Below are 14,722 nucleotides of genomic sequence, written 5' to 3'. Positions count from 1 at the left end.
AAGAGCGACGAGGGACTGAAAGAATGAGGGCGCCGGTGAGGGACGAGCCAACAAAGCTGATTATGATTAAGAAAATGGAGTAAACGTGGCTCAAACCTTAGACAAGTTTATACACACACAGAGGGAGAGCAGCGGCTTAACAAAAAAAACAAAAAAAGACGGGTGAGCATCGAGGTGTGGGGGAGGGTCTGTGGTTAGAGGGTGAGGTGCAGGAAATAACGAAAGATGTGTGTATGTTTAATTGTGTGTGTTTGTGAGGAACTAGACAGACCCAAAGGCAAGCGACAAACAGCAGGAAAGACAGAGACATAAAGACATTTATTTGACAGTACAAATGGCCCCGTCCGGAAAACTCAAGAGATGAAATGTTATTGTCAGTAGAAATAATTTAATCTTTCTCCTCATTCCAGAGACGTGAGTTCAAGAGTTTTCCTTGCTTGGCCGGGCATGTTTAAACACCAATGGACTCGCACAGCCAACACTGTCTTGGGTTCTAGGACACCAAAGACCGAGCCCATTAGTCATAGATATCTTTTTACGTTACATCCTCTTGTTCCCTACTGCTCTGTCAAATAATTCAGAGGTCATATACTTATCGCTTATTATTTGGTTTTGTGTAGCAGAGCGAGCACTCGCACACCGGGAGACACATGAGAGAGGTTGTGGATTTTCGTCCTTGGCCATCCATCCATCCATCCATCCATCCATGATCCAAGCCGCTTATCCCAACCGGGGTCGCAACATGCTGGAGCCTATCTCAGCAGTCATTGGGTGGCAGGTGGGGAGACACTATGTACAGGCCGCCAGGCCATCACAGGGCCCACACACACACACACACACACACACACACCTAGGGACAATTTCGTACGGCCGATTCACCTGACCCACATGTCTTTGGACTGTGGGAGGACACCCAAGCAGACATGGGGAGAACATGCAAACTCCACACAGAGGACGACCTGGGACAACCCCAAAGGTTGCACAACCCCAGGGCTCGAATCCAGGACCTTCTTGCTGTGAGGCGACCGTGCTAACCACCGCGCCGCGTCCTCGGCTAGCAGGTGACAAATTCAGCTTCAGTGCATTGGGTTTTGACCACAACATCATCCCTGGCCAAACTTAGGGCTCTCCTAAAACGCCGACATTTGGATATTGCAGCAAAAAATAGCACAGCGCCCAAGAGCAGTTAAACGGCTCAATAACAGGACAGATTTGTTTGAAAGATGAGGGAAGCAGACGCCACACCCAGATACTACTAGGAAAAAAAACCAAAACACTCACCCTCTGCTGATTGGCTGGTTTTGGCTGGCTGGATGAAGCGATGCAGCACCTCTAGCAGCGTGCGCCTCTGAGAACACTGCAGGGGGAGGCAGCAAGAGTCACGACTTCACCATCAGGGTTACCGCTGGCATGCCAAGTGCACTGACCGAGTGGGGCCGAATCAAAGGCTAAAGGCCTATAGGATCAGCACACGTGTGCAAACCGTGATCTTATCTCCCCCTTCAGGTGTCCCCTTTCTCCAACATTCTCCTCTGCTTGTTTACTGCAGGTACAGCGCTGATACCTTTTCCTGACACTTTTCTACCTTGCATTAATGTTGCCCCACACAGAAATATCATCTTTACATATGTGGGGGGGGGGGGGGGGGGCTATGGCCGAATTTAAGCCCATTTTACTGTGGTGCGAATTACAAGTGGGTCTGGATAAGAGCATCACCTTAATGATTACAACGTTGAGTATGAACACAGTTAAACAGGTTTCATCCATGTCGGCAAAACTGGACGTAATCAGAACACCCATGTGACTGGTGCCTCCAAAAAACACAAAACACCACACCTGATGTGATCAAATTACACCACGTACACCCAGAAGTGTACCGCGGGGTTTCAGTCAGGGTCTTCAGTAACGAACCCCCCCCACATAAATTGTGCCAATACAGCCACCACAGCCATGTACCAAATACACTATCACGCACTACTGGATCAACACCAACATGACTGCTGATCTTCAGCAACCACAACACACACCACCGTGCACTACAGCGGCTACCGCAGCACCACCATCACTTCTTCCTTTACGTCACTCAGCAACCCCATGGCACAAAAACAACTACAAGAGGGCACTCAGTAAAGTGCAGATCTCCGCCAGGCGTATCTCCCCTTTTCCGGTGCTCGGACTTGGCGACCAACCACCCCTTTTTCGCCTACCGGGAGAAGGCGCCCTTATACGTTTAAATGTCACGGTCTTCATTATGTAAAATGGATGTAGTCAAATGACTTCATTCATTCTAAAGAAATAAAACGACAGCGAGACGACAGCTCGTGTTTTATTGGAGCTACCGAGATGGCTTCCAGCTGTGAGTGTGATTAATCCTGCTCTTGAAACTATTTTCATAGCGGAGTTTTAACATCGGAGTCCATGGTACCTCGGTGTCTAATCCGCCTCATGATGACAGTTAAACAAACATGGTGGCGAGGTGAATAAAGCGAATTATTTTTGGTTCCTCCAGTTCTGCTTCAGCAGTGAATGATTTGCTGACCTGCGAAATACAATCAACGTCTTGTTTACCATTAACACTCAAACCCGAATACAGAATGGACACTGTCGCTACTACTACTACTACTACCACTACTACTTTTGGCTGCTCCCATTAGGGGTCGCCACAGCGGATCATCTGTTTCCATCTCTTCCTGTCCTCTGCATCTTCCTCTGTCACACCAGCCACCTGCATGTCTTCCCTCACCACATCCATAAACCTCCTCTTTGGCCTTCCTCTTTTCCTCTTTCCTGGCAGCTCCATGTTCAGCATCCTTCTCCCAATATACCCAACATCTCTCCTCCACACATGTCCAAGCCATCTCAATCTTGCCTCTCTTGCTTTGTCTCCAAACCATCCAACCTGAGCTGTCCCTCTAATACACTCGTTCCTAATCCTGTCCTTCTTCGTCACTCCCAATGAAAATCTTAGCATCTTCAACTCTGCCACCTCCAGCTCCACCTCCTGTCTTTTCATCAGTGCCACTGTCTCCAAACCATACAACATAGCTGGTCTCACTACCATCTTGTAAACCTTCCCTTTAACTCTTGCTGGTACCCTTCTGTCACACATCACTCTTGACACTCTTCTCCACCCACTCCACCCTGCCTGCACTCTCTTCTTCACTTCCGCACTCCCCGTTATTTTGGACAGTTGACCCCAACTGCCCGATCTAAATCAACTGTGCGCATGCGTGCAGTGACGGAGCGCAGCGTTGGTCGAGTGAATGAGGAGAGTGAGCGGCGATAGTGACAACAAACGTTTTCCAAAGGTTTTTAATCACCGCAACTATGAGAGGTTCCATCATACAGTCATCACTGTATACAAAAATGTTAGGCTGATAGGTCCAGTAGTTTGCTAGATTAGCCGCGGAAAGACATACACACACGCGACCAAATGCATAATCCCCTCCGTGCTACTGGCGGAGACAGGTTTTCACAGTTGATGTAGTGTTCACCAGCCACTCGCACAACTTCAACAAATTCAATAAAGTATAGCCACAATATTATCAGTGCACCGCCTTCAGTTCACTCAGAAAAATGTGCACACCAACCTGGAGCTGGAGTTCCACCTCACTTGAGAGACTCATGGCAGCCTTCTCTCCCAAAATTCATCCACAAAACCCTACCAGAAAACCCTACCAGATTTGCAAAAAACACAAAGTAGATCGGCAACAAGATCCATCAGTAGCTGTGAATGCGGTGACCACTGTGCTTAGTTCGCTCACAGCCCACCAAAGGCTCAAGCTCAAAGTTGATGATGACACCGGGGCTAGCGCCGACACGTCGCAGGGCCCTGTGGGGGGTTCTGTCACTACACATCAACATTTGATTGGCTGATGATACGGTCACTCAAAGCTTTAATCAGTTTGCAGTCTCAGGCTTCAACGAAAGGCTAGCAATACAAACTAGTGCTGGTCCAAAGAGCGGCGATGCGTTTAGATGATGTAAGAAATCCCTGCTTAGCCCCAGGGGAAAGCAAGTATTTGAATTCAGACACATTTCAGGCAGCACACTTCACCAGTAAAAACAAATGATGATTTTGATTGACAGGGCCGGCAGAGAAGGCCCTGACGGCCCTGCCAGCCCACCACGGTGTGAACCTGACGGGCCTTACCTCTGTCCTGTTGTTGTACTGCTCTGTGAGAGAGGGCATGACTGCAGCTGCCACGATAAGGCTTGCCCTGTAGGAGGCACTAGAGGCAGCCTGCAGCAGTTTGGCACTGGGCCACACCAGCTTCAGGTCCGGCTCACTCAGATGATGCTGGCAGTCTGAAACAACATCACCAAACATTAGAGCAGCACACTTAACATATGTAACAAAGCAATATCCCAGGAGCTCAGCATCATCGAAGCACCCTTACACACAACGCAAGAACGCCCTTTCACGTATTAACGCTTTTGTACAATGGCTGCTAACAGTGGGTACTATTGTTTAACAGGATGCACTTTTGTATACATGCATCTGTTATATATATCTATAATATATATATATATATATATCTATAATATATATATATATACATACATACATATATACTGCTAACTGCCTCCCTGTTTACCAAGGAATTTGCAGGGAAACTTCATAAAACATGACTACCCAGGCTTTGGGAAATTATCTGCACAAGTTGGTGGGACTTTAATTTCTCAACCATAAACTTTTGCAGATAAACAACCATCATGTAAAGGTTATACCCTGGGAATATGGAAAAAGTGACTGGCGAGTGTTGCAAAATAAGATACTTGTCTTTTTGGAATTTTTTTTTCTTCTCTGCCTTGCTTCCTACCACACCACAATTAGACTGCTTGCTGATACATTTGGACACCTCCAGACAGACACACACACTGTCCCTCCCACTTTACCTGTATCACAATTATTTAACTTGTCACTTTGTATTAGTGTATTCCTGTTGGTTGTCAGTTTTGCATTGTGTTGTTTTTGTGTACTGTATGTTGACTTCAGATGTCATTCAGACGGCTTCTGGGTAAGTTTCATCTTTGCGTTCTCTTGCCGTCTTTAATTTCTCTGCCTGTTTTGTTTGCTCTTGTTTAGCTGAGTGATACGTTTTCGTGAATATTAACCAAACAGCCATCCATCCATTATCCAAACCGCTTATCCTGCTCTCAGGGTGGCGGGGATGCTGGAGCCTATCCCAGCAGTCATTGGGTGGCAGGCAGGGAGACACCCTGGACAGGCCTCCAGTCCATCACAGGACCAATATGATATAACAATATTTCATATAATATTATATAATATAATTTATGTTTTATATTTGTATTAAAATATATTAAATAATAATATAAATAACAATAAAATTAAATGTAAATATTGTAATATCCAAATATTTTTTATTTTTTATGATTTATATTGTATAGATTATACAATAATATAATAATAATATAATATAAACCAAACAAAAAGACAAAATACCATCAAGGATGAGGTCAAGGAAGACGCTGAGCGAGTCTTCAGAGTCTGAGCTGAGGACTGAGCGGGAGAGACAGGATGTGAGTGCCGAAACGGTGGCCAGACCTGCAGACTCTATCTTCTCGCTGGCTGTCTGAAACACCTATGGCAAGATGGAAGGGGAACAGAGTTTAGCACAGCTGGCTATTAATATGCATTCAGACAGACCTTGCAGAGGACAAAGCGAGCGAGACAGGAAAGTCAGCACATGCAGCGGAATTGAGGTTTGTAGCCTCCACTCACCTGCCAGGAAGAATGCCGGATGACAAAGAGATGGACTTCAAAGTTCATATTCGTGGCCTAACAAAGCTCAGATGTGTGGACGAGCCCTACTTGTGTGTCACTGCAATCACACATGGTTTTTATTTTCCTCAGACATACCTCTCTGCGCAGCGAAGCCCAGAGCCCTGGAAGGAATTCTGCCAGGTCTTTATAGTCATATATCGATGCACAAGCAGTCTGTAAAAACATGGAGAGAAACTGTCGGTCTGGTGACATAATGGGATAGTTTTCAATTTTATCAACCCATCAGCGATTTGTTTAGTATAACGTAGTCGCACAGTGACACCCTACTTCACACTCACTGAGGGAAACCATCCCACCTAAGAGCTGCACGGTATCAGTCTGCACAGCTCCACACAAGCAACTGGAGGTTAGATGCCTTGCTCAAGGACATCTAGGAAGTAGTTCTTAACACAAAATGAGGCCATGTTTTGTTTACTTTCCCTACCCAGAGCATTCCCAGTTGGGATTCATCACAAGCTTGATTCCGTAGCCAGGAGTCTATAACTGTCATACCGCATGCATGGGTGGGATTGATGACAGCTTGTGGAACACTTAAAAGATGAGTCAACAGAGAGGTGTCTCTCACCAGAGTCTGAAGTGAGTCCAACTTGGCACTCTGAACATCTGAGTCCAGCTTCTCAATGATTAGAGGCAACAGAAACTGAAAGAGGTTGGAAATAAACAGAACATTATTACACCCTGACTCACAGACAGACCGTCAGTCCGAAACAAAGGCACAAAAAGAAAGTTGCTTTCTCCCGTCTCCATGACTCTTCTGTCTTTTCCTGGCACTTCTCTAGCCAATATTTTTCATTCTAGGGCATCACAGGAATTCACACTTGGGAATATCATATTTCAGCCACCGTCAAGACACCAGCAACGAACTAATCACTCCTTTCTACTGGTTGCTTGTGATATTGGAGATCTGGAAATTTACTGCATTCTTTCGCTCACTGCACTCTGCTGTTGGTAGTCACATCAGTGACTACAAAATTGGCCCTTGTGAGGAGCATCTAAATCTGGAGCTGCCTTCAACCAGTTCAACCTCAGTAAGGAGACTGACATGGTTAAATTCACTTAAATGTAGCTAAACGCCTAAAATGTGGAAAAGAAACAAGCACGAAACTGTCCAGAGCCACTGCGTACTGCACATGTAGGTGCAGCAAGGCAGAATTCGGTGAGAAAGGGGGCAACAGTAGACATCCCTCTCAGGTCATCCATGAGTGAGTCAGTGACTACAGTTTTCCACACATAGCCCACGGTGGCAGTTGTGCACGTCCTACTAAACATCCTTCTCAGGTTGTCAATGGGTGATTGAGTGAGTGACCAATTTTTTTTTTTGACCCCCCCCCTCCCTTGTTTCTCCCCAATTGTATCCGGCCAATTACCCCACTCTTCTGAGCTGTCCCGGTTGCTGCTCCACCCCCTCTGCCAATCCGGGAGGGCTGCAGACTACCACATGCCTTCTCCGATACATGTGGAGTCACCAGCCGCTTCTTTTCACCTGACAGTGAGGAGTTTCACTAGGGGGATGTAGCGCATGGGAGGATCACGCTATTCCCCCTAGTCCCCCCCCCCACCCGACCGATCAGAGGAGGCACTAGTGCAGCGACCAGGATGCACACTCACATCCGGCTTCCCACCCGCAGACACAGCCAATTGTGTCTGTAGGAACGCCCGACCAAGCCGGAGGCAACACGGGGATTTGTACAGGCGATCCCTGTGTTGGTAGGCAACGGACTAGACTGCCACGTTACCCGGATGCATGAGTGACCAAAATTTGCTACGCATAGACCACGACGGCAGTTGTGTGTGCACCGTGGGAAAAAGGGAACCGTTCACAGAGAGAACCATACCTCAGCAAAGCGTTGTGTTCCAGCGAGAACAGCCCGAAGAGACACGATCAGTTCCTCCTGAGTGATACCGTGGGGGTCGTTGGAAGGCTGGGACAGTTACAGGGTAGAGTTAAGCAGCGTTGGGTTACAATCTGAGCAAGCACGTGAATGCACCTGCACATGTGCAAGGTGTGTAATATCCATGAAAAAACAGAATGGGAGGAAACTCCGGCAAGATAACAAGGTCAATGAAACATTAGCCGGGGGGTGCAGTGCAGCATTTAGTGATAAACTTGACTGTGTTTACAGTATATCTAACCAACACGGATTATGAAAAAGGATGACAAACTGCCCCCCTTGGCCTGGTCCATTGTGACCTAAGTAGATGTGCGTGTACAGACAGGGGGTTGGGGGGGGGTCACAATGTTATTGTTTCTTGCTGAGGTCGTCTGAGGTCACAGGAAGTCCGTGATGACATTACCGTCTGCAATGTTATCTGGTTTCATTTGCTCTCGCTTCACAGCAGCTGAATAAACAGGGACTTACAGGGCTGAAGTCGATGGGGAAATAACAGGACGTCACTTCGAACAGCTCCTCGGTGAATTTACCTGGGACGGCAGACACATGTGGTAAAAATTAGTTTCTGACTAACTGGATTCATTCCCACTTGACTGAAAATGTGGCATCTCAAATCATGTACAGAGATGAGACAGGGAGAGAGGGAGGGAGAGAGAGAGGAGCCGAGAAACTTGATAGAGAAAAAAAGCAAGACAGAGGGATACTTTATGTGGGGTGGGGAAGCTCTCACCCATATCATAGCCTCTTTGGATGATGTTCTTGGCAATCTGGAAGGCCAGTAGGAGGTTGCGGGGATCCCTTTCGCCGTCCATTGATTGGACAAAGCCAAAGACAAAGTCCGCCCCCAGGCCCTTCAGTTCTGCGTAAGAGTTTAATGGGGAGAATTACACTTCCTGTAGAAAACCGAGACAATAGACTGTCATGCAATGAGGGGTGGCATGGCTCAGGAGGTAGAGCGGGTCGTCCAGTAATCAGAAGGTCACTGATTCGATCCTCGGCTGCTGCAGAGAGCATGCCCAAGTGTCCTTGAGCAAGACACCGAACCGCTAACTGCTCCTGATGAGCAGGTTGGCGCCTTGCATGGCAGGCTCCACCATCAGTGTATGAATGTGTGTGTGTGTGTGTGAGGCATACACTGTAAAGCACTCTCAGTGGTCGGTAGACTAGAAAAGCGCTGTATAAATACAGTCCATTTACATAGAGAGGGGTCATCAGTGGTTACAAGGGACAGAGCACTATGTTGGAGAAATGACGACAGAAAGAGAGACTGTAACAATTTAAACACCTTACTCCCCATCAAAACAAATGTCTGACTTCTAAGTAGTTACAGTGTTTAAAGTCATACTGTAAACTGCGGTAACAAATTAGGGGAGGGATTTTAATGTTGCAATTTTTGATTTTGATGTCATGCCTCCAAAATGGTGGTGTGACCACACTCCAAAACACTGCGACAGGACACTATTTCTATCTGAGAAGCATGCTTGAGAAATAACTCTTTTGCCATTCATCAAAAATTATGACACATTACCATGTACTTTATTCATTACATGTCTGACATTTTTGGTATTTTTCCAAAAACGGGCTTGCACTATGTTCCGAGTCTTTGCCAGGAAAGATAACCCAAGAATAATCTTTTGATTGCGCCTTCAATCATACAGGTTTCGATCAAATAGAAACCATATGGGCTCCATTCTCTGCAAGGCCACCATAGATAGGCACATGGTACTCTTAGCTACTCAGGGAAAAAAAAACCCATCTAACAAATGGAATAAATGATGCACCCCTGGCTGAACTACTAAGGAAGTTGAATTCCTTGAATTGTTGGTGGGACGCTGTCATGGCCGCTCCTCGTTCCGGCCACTCCAGCCCTGTTTTCTGACACCATCCCAGTCCTGAGTCCTGTCCAGTTTTCCTCAGTTACTAGTTTGCCCACAAGGCTGTTGTTGATTTTTTCAATTAAGTTTCTGTGTATTTACATTTGGCTGTTTTGTTCCTTGTCAGAGAGTTGTCAGAGTGTATCATGTCACTGTCAACCATCATGCGTGTATTCCTGATCCCCTCATGTTTCCCTACCAGCAAACCTTTTGTTTCACCTGTGACACCATGCTCTGTGCATTTAGATACACAGCATTTGAATCAGCTTCAGCCAATCTCTATCGCTCCCTTCCTGTTTCTTACCTTGTTCTCTTGACTCCATGAGGTTGATGAGCATGTTGTAGACACAGGCACGCTCTGTCATCATCAGGGACTACAGGACAGGGACAGACCCAGATAGACTTTTTACACTGGCATCCAGATTGCAAAGATTGAAAATCCTTGCCCTAGATTATAACCTTAGTGAGGTGCAAATATGGCTCATACAAGGAGTAGAGGTGGCGAAGGTGGATGGGTTTAAATACTTGGGGTCAACTGTTCAAAGTAACGAGGAGTACGGAAGAGAGGTGTGGAAGAGAGTACAGACAGGGTGGAGAAGAGTGTCAGGAGTGATTTGCGACAGAAGGGTACCAGCAAGATGGTAGTGAGACCAGTTATGTTGTATGGTTTGGAGACGGTGGCACTGACGAAAAGACAGGAGGCGGAGCTGGAGGTGGCAGAGTTGAAGATGCTAAGATCTTCACTGGGAGTGATGAAGAAGGACAGGATTAGGAATGAGTATATTAGAGGGACAGCTCAGGCTGGACGGTTTGGAGACAAAGCAAGAGAGGCAAGATTGAGATGGCTTGGACATGTGTGGAGGAGAGATGCTGGGTATATTGGGAGAAGGATGCTGAATATGAAGCTGGCAGGCAAGAAGAAAAGAGGAGGGCCAAAGAGGTTTACAGATGTGGTGAGAGAGGACATGCAGGTGGCTGGCGTGACAGAGGAAGATGCAGAGGACAGGAAGAGAAGGAAACAGATGATCCGCTGTGCCGACCCCTAATGGGAGCAGCCAAAAGTAGAAGAAGAAGAAGAAGAATTTACCCCACTGATTTCAATGTAATTTTGTACTTTGTGTTTTTATATGACTTTATTCAGCATCAAATTTTGTTAACATCCAGGTTCTGTTGCCTGGGTCACATGTGTCGTCACTTGTCTTCTTTTCATTCTTTTTTGTTTTTACTTTGGGCTGCGACTTTTCAGTAATTCTTTCACAAAGTTCGTATTCATCCTATTTTTTTCCCACCATGTCCAGAATTTCTGTGAGCAGACAAAGTTTGGATTTCTACTACTGTGTATACTTACAAATACACTAGGAATCATTTCCAAATCAAAAGGAAGTAGACTGTCTGAACTGACCTGCACATGTACATCCTGAAACAGGGACCTCAGCATGGACACAGCAGAACCAGGTGGCAGTACTGTACAATTTGTCTGGGAAAGGGAGGAGGGGGGTACAATTTACTACTCAAACAATTTTAAGATACACGCAGATTGCGCACCCACACTGTGTTAAAATTATGTTTGGTTTTTTTTCTTCGATAGTATCTCTCACACATACCATCCATCCATCCATTATCCAAACCACTTGTCCTGCTCTCAAGGTCGCGGGGATAGTGGAGCCTATCACAGCAGTCATTGGGCAGCAGGCGGGGAGACTCCCTGGACAGGCCGCCAGGCCATCACAGGGCCGACACACACACAAGCATTCACACCTAGAGACAATTTAGTATGGCCGATTCACCTGACCTACATGTCTTTGGACTGTGGGAGGAAACTGGAGCACCCGGAGGAAACCCACGCAGACACGAGGAGAAGATGCATACTCCACACAGAAGACGACCTGGGACGAGCCCCAAGGTTGGACTACCCCGGGGCTCGAACCCAGGACCTTCTTGCTGTGAGGTGACAGTGCTAACCACTGTGCCACCGTGCCGCCTCTCTCACACATACAACATACAAAATAAGAAGAATCTTTTTGATGCTAAACTGGACACAGTGATGCAGACGACACTAACCAGTGCTCTCAGTCCTTGCAAGACAAATGGTGTAATGACATGGTGGTCCTTCAGCCTGTTTTCATAGAACGCTATGAGCACTTCCACTGAGGATGAAAGAAACAAAGATGCATGTAGCACAACTATAACATTCTATAGGAACATGTCAGCAGTGATCCGATGAAACAGAAAACAAAGCAGGTACATTAGAGTCACTCTTTCATGTAGAATATTGTATGTATGCATTTATGCGTGTGCATATTTTGAGGGCATAAACCATTTTAAGTTGTTTATCAGTTAGTTAACCAATACAAAATGTCCAAAAAAAAAGATATAAATCAGCTATCTATGAATAGAACCCCCCCCCATTCAGATTTTCCCAGCTGTAATATGAACTCGCACCATCTGATTACAAGTTAACTGCTCAGGCTACCGCTACACAACAATCATCTCATATTCTATGCATTACATGATTGATGATGAAGTTTCATCTGTTAAAATCTTTTTTTCTATTAAATCTGGCAATTTATTTCCAAATAACCACCAGCCTTTCCATGAAATGTGAGGTGACTTACATGGCTGACAAAGAAATGTGGCCTTTGGCTGAAACTGGTGTTGATTCTGATTCACAGAGATAACATTACACATTGGAACCCGATTAGCATATCGTCATTCAAAACTCTTATACTGCTAAAAAAAACAAACAACAACAACCAAAAAACAACCCCCCCCCAAAAAAACAACCCAAAAACAAATTACCCTACAGATTCCTTGTAACCGCCAACGGCTGAAAAATGCACAGGTTGGTTTTTCTTGAAAGAATTTTTGGAATGAGAGATAAGAGATAAGGTGGAGCAGTACTTGATCAAGCACACATCAAAAATGTAGAACAGAAACCAAAGATACAAATGTGAACGTTACATCTGTATCCCAAACACTGGGGCAGGGGTATGTAGCAGGATGACAGAATAAAACAGGAGCTCCATAGAGCAGATGAGGCATACCTTCTTTTTCGGAGAGCCCACCGAAGCATTCTTGTAGGACTTGGGAAAGCAGCTGGACTCCTCGAGCTCGTGTGTGAGGCTGGGAGCTGGTGAGAGATGGTCTGCACCGAGAAGACAATACAAACTGTTGGCTTGAATCATATCATGGCATACATTGTTCTATATCATATTAGTGACCGAAGATAACACTAGATTCAAATTGTCCACCATTATCAATTTTTGTTTATTGGGATGATGTGTATTTGGAAATGCAATGGCAAGAGAGGTAAAGTCATAATTAGATGCTGACATAACACAGTGCTCACATTACTGAAACATGTATTTAAAATAAAATGTCAAATACATCTTTTTACTAGGAATGTCTAGCTGAGCACACATGTTCTTCAAAGGCAAAGTGCTCCTCTACTCTGACACAGTGAAAACATATCACACATGGCAGCTGTCTAGTGGTATGAGAGTAGTAATATCACTGCTGGCCACCCAACATCCCCTGAGTAGCTGAAGGTGCTTTTCTCAATGGCAATTCAGTGGTAGTTGTGCGGAGAAAGGCACGGTGGCGCAGTGGTTAGCGCAGTCGCCTCACAGTCCTGGGTTCGAGCCCCCGGGGTAGTCCAACCTTGGGGGTCGTCCCGGGTCGTCCTGTGTGGAGTTTGCATGTTCTCCCCGTGTCTGCGTGGGTTTCCTCTCACAGTCCAAAGACATGTAAGTCAGGTGAATCGGCCATACTAAATTGTCCCTAGGTATGAATGTGTGTGTGTGTGTGTGTGTGTGTGTGTGTGTGTGTGTATGTCGGCCCTGTGTGACAGTTTTGCGGCCTGTCCAGGGTGTCTCCCCGCCTGCCGCCCAATGACTGCTGGGATAGGCTCCAGCATCCCCGCCACCCTGAGAGCTGGATAAGGCGGTTCGGGAAAATGAATGGAATGGATGTATGGAGAAAGGATAGTATTACTAAACTACTTTGTTTGCCTAGATTTTCCCTCCCAGTACAAGAAGTCAAACATTTGCCCAAACAATCTCCTACCACTTCAAACCTTGCATATGGACTACAACCACAACTTCATTGCGCCAAGCCACCAATAAAAGTGTAATCCAACAGCCTGGCGATGCCATTGTTGGTTCTCACGTTCTTAGTGTTAACGAGATGAGTTTTAAGTTGTCACATTACCCCAGTGCTTCCACCAGCTGTAGTACTGTGAACTGTCCATCTTTGATGCCTGCAAAGAAGAAGACGTGTACGATTTGGAAACAAGCAAGACAGAGACTGGGGATTTAACATGGCCAAGAAAAATGACGCCGTTGGGATCATGGTACAGAGTTCAATGACAGGATCCTTTCATAAGGACAAAGACTACAGGATTGTCTCAGCTGGTTAGCAAGCAGCGTCCATTGATACATCTGCCAACACTCAAAAATGATTCGCCTGTCAGTGGCCGAAAATGTAAGCAGGGCCCCTCTGTGCGCACAACGACGCACCGAGGAGACATCAGCGGGGTTTTTTTTTTGGTACCATGATGCAAACAGGATGTTGTGTTGCTAACTTGGCTAGCTAGCTAGCCACAGATGTCACGTTGGCTCCGGCAGGGCCATGCGCCCTTAAAGCAGCGGTTCTGTGGACACAGGCAGTTACGTTGACAGCGTCTTCTTCTCTCTCTCTTTTTTTTTTTTTTTTTTTTACAGAGAGGCGTCCGATTTTTGGGGGGGAAAAACGTTGTGCAGACTTTACCTGTCGCCGTGTCTTTGGCCTTGTTGTCCTGCAGCCCTGAGACAAATTCTTCTACCAGAGACACCAGCGGCTCACTCCCCGCAGCCATCGCGCCTCGGTCGCTGTCCGCAACGCGCATGCGTCAAAAGTTTTCGCCAAAATCAAACCGCGCTTCCCCGTCGTCCGTCCGGGCGGCGACGCGGCGCTCCGGAGTCCCGATCCTGCGGCGAACGGAGACCGGAAGAAGGCAACCAGGCCGCGTCCGCAAGGCAGCGGCTCTTGGGCTTTAATGAGCACAACGCGGGTCTCGATGTAAGGAGCCGTGTGTGTGGTCTCACACTATTTCATTTTCGCCCCCCCCCCCACCACACACACACACACACCCCGAAAGCGTTTGTCGT

The 14,722-nt window shown here is 46.4% G+C and overlaps 1 protein-coding gene across 1 annotated transcript in view; it reads right to left on the bottom strand.

Moving 5' to 3' along the window:
* The window catches only part of mms19 (MMS19 homolog, cytosolic iron-sulfur assembly component), a 28,957-nt gene extending 14,467 nt beyond the window's left edge, over nt 1-14,490 (bottom strand). Inside the window, exons 1-14 of the mRNA XM_056296606.1 lie at nt 14,343-14,490; nt 13,785-13,833; nt 12,620-12,720; nt 11,637-11,722; nt 10,978-11,052; nt 9,880-9,949; nt 8,432-8,560; nt 8,170-8,231; nt 7,645-7,731; nt 6,375-6,449; nt 5,885-5,962; nt 5,468-5,606; nt 4,154-4,308; nt 1,282-1,357 (exon numbers count right to left, since the gene is read on the bottom strand). Coding sequence (XP_056152581.1) covers nt 1,282-1,357; nt 4,154-4,308; nt 5,468-5,606; nt 5,885-5,962; nt 6,375-6,449; nt 7,645-7,731; nt 8,170-8,231; nt 8,432-8,560; nt 9,880-9,949; nt 10,978-11,052; nt 11,637-11,722; nt 12,620-12,720; nt 13,785-13,833; nt 14,343-14,460 — 1,300 coding nt within the window. The 5' untranslated portion in view covers nt 14,461-14,490. The remainder of the gene's footprint in view (nt 1-1,281; nt 1,358-4,153; nt 4,309-5,467; nt 5,607-5,884; nt 5,963-6,374; nt 6,450-7,644; nt 7,732-8,169; nt 8,232-8,431; nt 8,561-9,879; nt 9,950-10,977; nt 11,053-11,636; nt 11,723-12,619; nt 12,721-13,784; nt 13,834-14,342) is intronic.
* Nucleotides 14,491-14,722: the final 232 nt, after the last annotated feature.

Source organism: Lampris incognitus, chromosome 17, assembly GCF_029633865.1.
Source record: "Lampris incognitus isolate fLamInc1 chromosome 17, fLamInc1.hap2, whole genome shotgun sequence".
In the NCBI taxonomy this organism is placed as follows: domain Eukaryota; kingdom Metazoa; phylum Chordata; class Actinopteri; order Lampriformes; family Lampridae; genus Lampris; species Lampris incognitus.
The sequence above is the reverse complement of the archived record's forward strand: the minus strand, read 5'-3'. Positions and strand labels throughout refer to the sequence as shown.